Below are 8,759 nucleotides of genomic sequence, written 5' to 3'. Positions count from 1 at the left end.
CGAAACGGCTCCGACGGTTAGTAAAAACAGAACCAGACAACAAATAATAAATCCAGCTGGATAGGCAGGTCGCGGCTCCAGCCCCATAACACAACTACGATGTCAATAAGACTAATACCAGATACGCTTTGTTTGGAGGAGCCACAGTGAGGCGAGCAGGTGTACGGTTGCTTCGTAAGTGTCGATACGCTGTCATCTAACGAGCGAATTCGATGTGTAGGGTACCAAAAAATTGTGGAATTACTGCTTAGGACACATTGGTACTATCAAATTAATTATGTATATTCAAATAGGTGGGCGTACTTATCGGTGGTAAGAGTCGCAATCATGGTAAATGAATTAAATTTTTAATAAAATAATTGGTTCATATCGTTGCAGAAAATTAACGCAAACGTTAACCACAATAATAATGAATCGAGAAAGTGTGCTGTTCTTCAGTGGCCGAGTGCCGAAAGAAGTGTCTCAGTTGAGCTCTAATTTGGAACATATTGACAAACCGACATTCAGAGGAATGGTAAAGGGTTCGTATGTAAGAGAAGTAGAAGTTTACAACTTTCGATTAATTTCGTTCAAATTCAGCATGCTTACAACAAGATAATCACTTGAGGAAGAAAGCGTGCTTAAGCGAATTGCCTCATAACAATATTTTTGGTCACAATAGAAAATTAGGGAATCATATTTTATTTTGATGGTTTATTTCATGCATCAAATATTAGACATCTTTCAAAAATTATTTGGGTAGCGGAGAATTATAAGATCATCCATTGAGAAATTATACTGTCGTCCACCAAAGAAAGCTCCTTTATTGATCCATCGCAAATATTCAAGTAATTTAATTTGTGATATTGTCGAGCTAATAATGACAGTGTTGTTTTATCCATTGGTCGATCCTTCGTTGCAATGTTACGCGTTTGGTTGATGTAGGTATGCTTTACACTAGTATACATTTATTTTCTAGCGTTCTCGTTTGGTCTTTTTTGTAGTACTGGTTACTGAGTTTGAAGGACGGGAAGTCACTCTACAAATGTACGCTAGGCTTCGTGCAAATGCCAAGGACCCCCAGACATTCGACAAAGCGTTTTCGGGCCTCCACCGATTGGTCAAATCTGTTGTTAACCGAGACCCGGTTGAGCTTACTCCGGAGGTAAGCCCGGGAATTCACGCCTACATCCAATTTTTCGCTAATAATAAATTGAGTTGGTTGAGAGAATTGAACCCAGTAAGCACGTTTAGCGTGAGAATCACAGCAAAAAAAAACATACGCATTTTTATTGTGAACAAGAAGAAGTTGCAAAACAGTTATTTCAGGGCAAACAAGCATGGCCTATTCGATGCCTCAGTGGCAATGAACCTTACGTTATACTCTCTGATTGTCCCTAACACTGACGCAACACACCAAACTACGATCATTCCAAATAAACAGCGAAATGGGTCCTTGATGAAAAAAAACAGTGTTAAAAAAACCTTTACCTATTAATTTGGATAGATTATTTTTTCGAGGTGTCGGAAAAATAATGCCGTCATTTTCTTTACAGGAGTTCAAAAAGGACTTACTTCAGCTGAAGATTTCGGACGATTTTTCTAGCGATTTATGCTCAGCTTTGTTAGGCGGGCGTCGACAAAAGCTGCAGAAAATTGCTAGAGAGATGCAGCCTAAATTCGATGGACTCGAAGAAATTGAACATAAAATTGATGTTACCATTACTTCAGATGGGTTCGTACTTTGTCGGTCAATCTAGTAATTCTCTTAGTAAAAGTCCAGTTCTAACTAAGCTCATTAAAGGTATGCAGCGCTTTAGGTAATCGTTAGCGGTACTTCCGTTATCTTTTTGTCATCTAAATACCCTTTGCAACATGAAAGCTAATTTTGTATGATTCACTGGACTGAAAGCTTTTAGACCCTAAGAAAAAAATTGAATATCAGTTGGCCATTATCGCAGCAAAGGTGAAACGGAGCTGTGCAGTAATCACTTATGTGACTTTACTGTAATATATTGATACTTCGCTGTTCTGTTCTATAGCACAAGTGGTTCAAAGCGGTGGACACCTTGCGTGATGCTCTCGATGAAGACAACCTCAGGTGAAGTAATCAGCGGCGAGGTCTCGATAGACGAATTCCACCGACTACGTCATGGAGTAACGCAAGCACTCAAGCTTGTCGATATTATGGAAAACAGACTTGAAGGAAGATAATAAACTTTTGTCAATAATATTATACATAAAATAGAACACAATTAATCGAAGTGCCAAAAAGCCTACATTACATATAGTAGTAGCGGTCTCTACAAAGTATTGAATATAAAATAAAGTCTACAATAGTGTACGGCCTGTATTCGTTTTTTTTTTTTACTTAAGAAGTAATAACAGAACATTTTTCGTGCCGATTTTCAGGCTGAACCGCCTCACAATTTTTGATTCTAAAGTCTTATTAGGCACCACTACGGAAGCCACGAGATACGTGTGCTTGACTTTGTAGCTACGAGGTCCTTATATTAATCTTTATCTTTAAATCTCCTTACTCTGGAGATACCTTTTTATGTGGAACATCTCAATAAAAGAGCTACACGCACCCGTCCGTAGTAAAGCATGCAACGTTTAGCGTATGGTTAACCTCGTTGTCGTCTTACCTATTACCAAGATCACTTCACCCTAAAATATCGAGTGGCATATACCTAAGCTCTCAAGTAGAGGTCTGCTTAGATAGAGAATGAAAAAATGCTTGTTTACGAATATAAACGATAGCGGTCCTTATGATTGTAATCATATAAAAATTGAAATATCAAAATCCAATGTCTAATGTTTTTCATTTACTACCTGAGAAGAAGAGCTCAATAGCTGCGTTCTAAGAAATACTGTCGCCTCACAGATTATTATTCGTTGATTTCGTTTGATTAAAAATGTACATCATTTTTTGACAGGTCAAAGAACTTTCGTCGCGGTCTGCTCTAAATGTGCAACTAATCTAAACTATTGCTTTTTTTAACTATCTAAACCATTAGGAAAATATCATAATATATAAAGAAAAAAAAAGAAAACAGTTACCTCATATGAACATTTCATTGTTATACCATAAATGTATATTTTTAGAATTGCAAAAAACATACTTTAAGAAATGTACACGCATACTTTCACTTCTACTAAAATAAATAATTATACTCGGAATTTCGCTGGAGTTTTGCCCAGGTAAATGAGCTAGCAGGTGCGATATAATTGTCCCAGTATTTCATAAGCCAATTTTACAGTTACGTGCGTGCTTCCTCCAGTCTTAGGGTACCTTATGCGTCATACATACTTAGTGAACGGTTTCGCTAATGGACTTTTGTTTATTCACTCCATTTGATACACACATGAACTATTGTCTCAATTTTCTTCTACCCCACTGACGTATATAAGCACCGACAATCGAAAGGAAATCGTAACATGGTTTCAGCAGAACTCCAACCCAAAGATACGTTGAAACGTAATGAAACTTGTACGAAAGGAGAGGCCTCTCGAAGTGAATGTTTAAAAAACCCACAAAATAAGTGAAATACATTCACTCGTTCACTCATTCTTTTCCAAGCTATATCGATTATATATTTTCTGCACATTCTGTTTGCATGATGTCGGCAACCCACCTTTATTCGGACGCGCTGTCCCTTTAGTTATATAAATTTTAATCGTTTGTTTGCCTATATTATTTGACCTCTTTATATTATTATTAGTATTATACGAACTTTCTCCTACCTAACTCATTGGTTATTCACCTGTTGGTTATATATATATTCTCAATCGAATCTACATACGTGTATGTATATAAATATACATTCGACCGAGAATCGCTAGCTTTTATGGAACGCCTTTTTGTGACTTTACCTGGATCTATCCAGCTATTAGTGTTCTTTGTCCTGTGGTTTTGAGCCGATAGATCTCTCACTTTCAACGAGCGGAAAACTGTACATTACATTCGTCGCCTGCTCCCTGCGTTTTACAATTTCGCTGCGTGGGTATGCAATGAGCGATCTTCACATCATCTATCGCTAAGCTATGTTCAACTCTTCACCGGGTAAATATGTATTCATAGATTGATGTTTGCTCCTGCAACTTTGCGTGCAATTTTATATTTACAAAAAATGTTGAGCCTTCAATCGCCCTTTAACTATTGTCAACCGAGAGCGGTGTCCATTTTTCCTTGATCCTATTTCGGGTTTCTAAAACTTTATAAAATGATAAAAGATATATATGTTTTCGTTAATCTTATCTTTTTTGTGGTTTTGTACATATGTAATATTTAAATTTTCATTTTTCCTTGTAGTGACAGAAACTTTTTCTCAAATAAGCCTTGCTTGCAGCAAGATGCCCGTGAGGAAGAACGGACAGACACCGAAAATTTCTATGAGGCAATATTAGTACTCCGGTAGGTGCTGACACGGCTTGCATCCCAAAGACTTTAGGCTGGCGGCTAGAATAAAGCGGAACCATTTCGCTTCAAAAGGATTTCCTCACCTCAGTTTGTAATTAGAAACACGTGCACAATAGCCTATCTATATATTGGACAACAAAACAAGCCTTATATTCGTGCTCATGTAAAGGTGATCTATGTCCTGTTTTACATTAGACATGCCATCACCGCTTGAATTAACACTAAATAGCTTAGATTGTAACTTGGCAACTTGGAATGATCGAAATTCCATCTGTACGAAACTTTCTCGTAGCTTGGCTGCCGCATTAACAGTGAACTTTCTATTTTTCGAGGAGCTTTTGGTAAGACTTTTTTGTTTATATAAGTCATCCACATAACGAGTCAGCTTCATCAGCATAATTATCTCCGACAGAGCAGCTCATGACAAGGCTGTACAATGGACAAACGTTTTCAATTAATTTCATAGTTCCAAGATTTCTGTGACTTTTGAGTAGAAAATAAAAACGGAAAAGAAAATTAATTTATATCATTAGCATACCTACTACATTGAATTATCTCATAACACACCAACTGAAAACGCAGGAACCGTTTAAGGTTGACTTAGCCATCACGTACATTTACAATTGTTACATACTACGACATGACGTAATGCTTATGTGTGTTTGTGTATCTGTATATGATCACATTCGATTATCATTTGAATAATCTCGTCAAGTCGTGCAATTGTGTATTTAAATTTTCGCGTAATCTTTTTTGTTTCTACCAACGACGAGTTTTTCATTACTTCTTATCTAAAGCATTCTTCGTATGTAGGCCATTCCCGCGATGAGTCCCGCCAGCAGGCCCATAATGTAAAGATCCCAATCAGGCCCTAGTGCACGCTGCATTATGAAGGCAGGTTCTGCCAACGAATCCCACCGTAAGTTGTTCAGGTACTCCATTCCATACATGAAGGCTAGCTTCAACAAAGCCAACATTACTGGAACCTGTTGGTGAAAAATTAATTATTACCCATGGAGCATTTAGTTAGTAGTATTCTAGTAGATTAAGAATGCTATCAGACTAAAGGAAGAACCAATATTTTTATTGCAAAGTATGATTACATTATAGTCTTGGTCAACTCATTTCAATGGATTACTTCTATGCTTTTCAGATCTATCGACAACTGTGCGTTATCATGTTGCATGTCTTCGAAATATCAATACAAATCAACAGGGCTCAATTAGCAAACGAGTAAGTGAGCTGTACGGATAACTCATTTGATTCTCACGTTTTCAAAAAACCATCTAAAGTACATTGACACGGTTACAGATCTTTACTAGTTTTCTTCTTATTACAGTTATAGACATTTTGCTTTCGTATTTTGAAATTACCTGAGCGTCAACGGAAGTAACAGCCGCGAGGTCGTAGTATCTCTTGGCTAGATGAATATCCTTTGGCATACCATAGCCTTGTTCATGCATATAACCAAGATTGAACATCGCCTGTGGATTGTTCTCCGTCTCAGCGGCAACACGATAGTGATGGGCGGATAACGCATAGTCGACAGGTGTTCCGTAACCATAATAATGATAATCACCCAACTTGAGTCTACGTCGGTGAGTACAGCCGACAAACAGGAAGTGCCACAATAAAAATAAAGTGAGCGGTGACCACGTTATTAGTTTTGCTAACATCATAAACGTAATTGCTAAATTAAGTGAACGCCTTAAAAATACAATTTCTGTAATCTTACATTTTTTACATATGGACTTAATATCAAGCATACTATGAACCGCTACAAAGAAGAGCATCTCATCTACAACTTTTTGTACGTATGAGTTTTACATGGATCACAGAGTAGGTACACACACCCATTTAAACAGAGATAGTAGCATCAGCGCAATGCAGGAATGCACCTCACGTACCTTATCGTCCACATGACATATTTCGCTGCGCGCTAAAAAACTGTAACATTATCGCTCACCTAGCCACGACGTATCCCTGTGTGGCTGCTCTGGCCCAGTAGCTTAGCGCCCATGTGTACGAAGCGTTGCGATCGAAAAGAGGAGATTCGGCACGATCAAGAATGAATGCCGCATTACTCTGGGCCTGCTCATAGCCAAGCTCCGCCAGGAACGCGTACCGTATTAAAGCTTCATCAATCCTCGCTCCTCCCACTTTGTAAGCCCGGTAAGCTTCCGTCAGTTGAGACAAAACCCAACGTCCACGCTCTGCTACCATCTGGAAGCCCATAAGAATAATTTTACCATTGAAATGAAATAAGACTTAGATCCGATGTGATATGATATATTGCCAAATGTGAACGGGTTTGTAAGTTGGCATTGCATCATAGGTCTATTAATGGTAGGTGTACTTGTTGAGAAATCTCTATTTGACAAACGCACTGTCACTGAGATGCTTCATTGTTGAGTTGAAAGTTTAAACTAATATTGTATTTATTAATTACCTTAAATAGGTGGACGGCGTTATGGCAACTGCGTGGGGTGCCAATTCCTCGAGCATTCATCATACCGAGATGGTAGAAGGCAAGAACGTGCCCATGCGTTGAAGCTTGTTGATAATATTTCAGGGCAACCTTGTAATTTTTTTCAACTCCTAATCCATGATAAAACATGTTGCCGAGCTCAAGCTGTCCATCAACGAGACCCTGATTTGCCGCCATTGTTAAATAACGTAGGGCCCGTTCATGGTCCTTCGGGACACCCTTACCGTATAGATACATAGTGCCAAGGCCAGCTTGTCCCACGGCATTACCTTTTTCAGCAGCCATTGAGAAGTACTTGAAAGCAGTCTCGTTATTCTGCGAAACTGCTTTTCCGCCCTCGAGGAACATTTTGCCGAGGAACGCCATTGCATTGGCGTTGCCAGTATTAGCAGCCTGCGTGAAATAGTTAAGGGCTCGTATATGATCTTGCTGAACGCCCCGGCCACCCTGATAGTGAAGATGTCCGAGTCCGACCTGAGCCTGTACATCACCTTTGTCCGCCAGGAATTGGTAATACTGGATAAGATCATCGTCCAGCTGGTTCGATGAAGGTCGTGAAGGGTTTTCGTATTCATCGCTGAGACGAACTTTTGCCAGAGCAATCGTAGCAGTTGGTGCTGGAGCCCCAGATTGAACTGGACTGCTTCCTCCTGAGCCATTGTGGGAACTACTACTCGAAGATCCACTTTGCTGTTGTTCAACGCTTTGTGCCACTCGTCGATAGTGATCCAGCGCTGATTCGCAGCTTTGCGCTACACCGACACCTGCCATATAGCGATAACCAAGTGCCATTTGGGCTAACTGGTTGCCTCCGACCGCCGCAAATGTATAGTACACAAGAGCCTTCGCCTTAGAAGGCGGCAAAGAGGCCAAACCGAATGAATGCATAAAACCCATATACAGCTGCGCCTCGGAATCGCCCCTGGCGGCTAGCGGCTCAAGAAGCTCACGTGCCCGATGACAATTTAGTTCAAGACCTGCATCACCGAACAGATGAGCCACGGCGATCATCCGTTGAGCTATGGGGTGACCGAGGCCAGCCACTTTTTCTAATAGCGCGTAGGCCTTGATCGTTCGTTCACGTTCACTTCCTTTCAACGCAGAGGGAGTGCCGTTAAGGAGGGCCATGGCCGTTTCGAATCCGACCACAGCATGGCGTGCCTCTTCGGTGGTGATGGCATTTTCGGCAGTCATGTGTGAGGAGGATCTGGAATCTTCGGTCTTAGTGGACTCGATACCCGCGTCTTTCGGCGAATTCGTCGCTTGTGCGGCACTGACTGAAACTGATGTAAGACCCGGACTGACATTTTCACCTACTGGGTGATCGGCCTTGTCTACCGGCTTGTCTTCCCCAGCTGCGTACTGCACTTGCATCAATAACACACTTTGCAACAATAGCAGTTGAAAACAAAAGCGAAAAGGTCTTATATTGTTGATCCGAACGTTCATCATTGCTGAAGACGTTTGTTCAGTCGGAGAATAATTAAAGTAGTCAGCAGGGTACCAGTTAACGGAATGTTTTCTTTCTTAGAGAAAAAACGACTGGATCAAATCAACGGTACTGCTTAGGATTACCGATCATTTACTCGCTTTATAATACGTTGACCGGGCCGTCTTTGAAAGTTAATAATGGGAAAGGTGTTTAATTTATCTTCACGTAATTTACATTCCCACGAAATAGGTAAACGACCTATTACAGAGACCACTGACAGTTCGATAATAATGTTCTATTCTTCCATCCTGTACAGATACGATAATTCGGCCTCGCAGTGACACGTTAGCTTTCTCCAAAACCAGACATTATCTAGAACGGAGAAACACATTTCACTTTGACGACTCCAAAGTAGAACAATGTTCCTCTCGGTCAGC

At 40.1% G+C, this 8,759-nt stretch overlaps 2 protein-coding genes across 4 annotated transcripts; one reads left to right on the top strand and one right to left on the bottom strand.

The window, feature by feature from the left end:
• The first annotated feature begins 34 nt into the window (after positions 1–34).
• On the top strand, positions 35–2,332 carry LOC111247381 (COMM domain-containing protein 5-like). Of its 3 annotated transcripts, none has more exons than XM_086983141.1 (5): positions 35–174; positions 379–521; positions 984–1,144; positions 1,536–1,714; positions 2,022–2,332. In XM_086983141.1, the coding sequence occupies exons 2-5, from the start codon at positions 410–412 to the stop codon at positions 2,191–2,193; spliced, it is 624 nt and encodes a 207-aa protein (XP_086839267.1). In that variant the 5' UTR covers positions 35–174; positions 379–409; the 3' UTR covers positions 2,194–2,332. The 3 variants fall into 3 exon arrangements, with proteins under 3 accessions (XP_086839267.1, XP_086839266.1, XP_022653939.1); XM_086983140.1 differs by having other exon boundaries at positions 151–260; XM_022798204.2 differs by having other exon boundaries at positions 159–216.
• Positions 2,333–3,043: 711 nt separating this feature from the next.
• Positions 3,044–8,755, bottom strand: LOC111247375 (protein sel-1 homolog 1-like). Its single transcript, XM_022798180.2, has 4 exons — positions 6,852–8,755; positions 6,369–6,625; positions 5,776–5,992; positions 3,044–5,388 (listed from the first exon to the last, which is right to left on the bottom strand). The coding sequence occupies exons 1-4, from the start codon at positions 8,340–8,342 to the stop codon at positions 5,194–5,196; spliced, it is 2,160 nt and encodes a 719-aa protein (XP_022653915.1). The 5' UTR covers positions 8,343–8,755; the 3' UTR covers positions 3,044–5,193.
• Positions 8,756–8,759: the final 4 nt, after the last annotated feature.

Source organism: Varroa destructor, unplaced genomic scaffold (assembly GCF_002443255.2).
Source record: "Varroa destructor unplaced genomic scaffold, Vdes_3.0 BEIS01000003.1, whole genome shotgun sequence".
NCBI classification, from domain to species: domain Eukaryota; kingdom Metazoa; phylum Arthropoda; class Arachnida; order Mesostigmata; family Varroidae; genus Varroa; species Varroa destructor.
Note: the sequence above shows the minus strand (reverse complement) of the source record. Positions and strands in the feature narration are given on the sequence as shown.

Excerpts from the sequence above, each read along its gene's own strand:
- LOC111247381 (XM_086983141.1), top strand. The coding sequence starts at position 410 with ATGAATCGAGAAAGTGTGCTGTTCTTCAGTGGCCGAGTGCCGAAAGAA. Across the intron at positions 1,145-1,535 it reads CGGTTGAGCTTACTCCGGAG|GAGTTCAAAAAGGACTTACT; the intron begins GTAAGCCCGGGA and ends TTTTCTTTACAG. Across the intron at positions 1,715-2,021 it reads GTTACCATTACTTCAGATGG|CACAAGTGGTTCAAAGCGGT; the intron begins GTTCGTACTTTG and ends TCTGTTCTATAG.
- LOC111247375 (XM_022798180.2), bottom strand. The coding sequence starts at position 8,342 with ATGATGAACGTTCGGATCAACAATATAAGACCTTTTCGCTTTTGTTTT. Across the intron at positions 6,626-6,851 it reads ACGCCGTCCACCTATTTAAG|ATGGTAGCAGAGCGTGGACG; the intron begins GTAATTAATAAA and ends ATGGGCTTCCAG. Across the intron at positions 5,993-6,368 it reads CAGGGATACGTCGTGGCTAG|ACTCAAGTTGGGTGATTATC; the intron begins GTGAGCGATAAT and ends TCACCGACGTAG.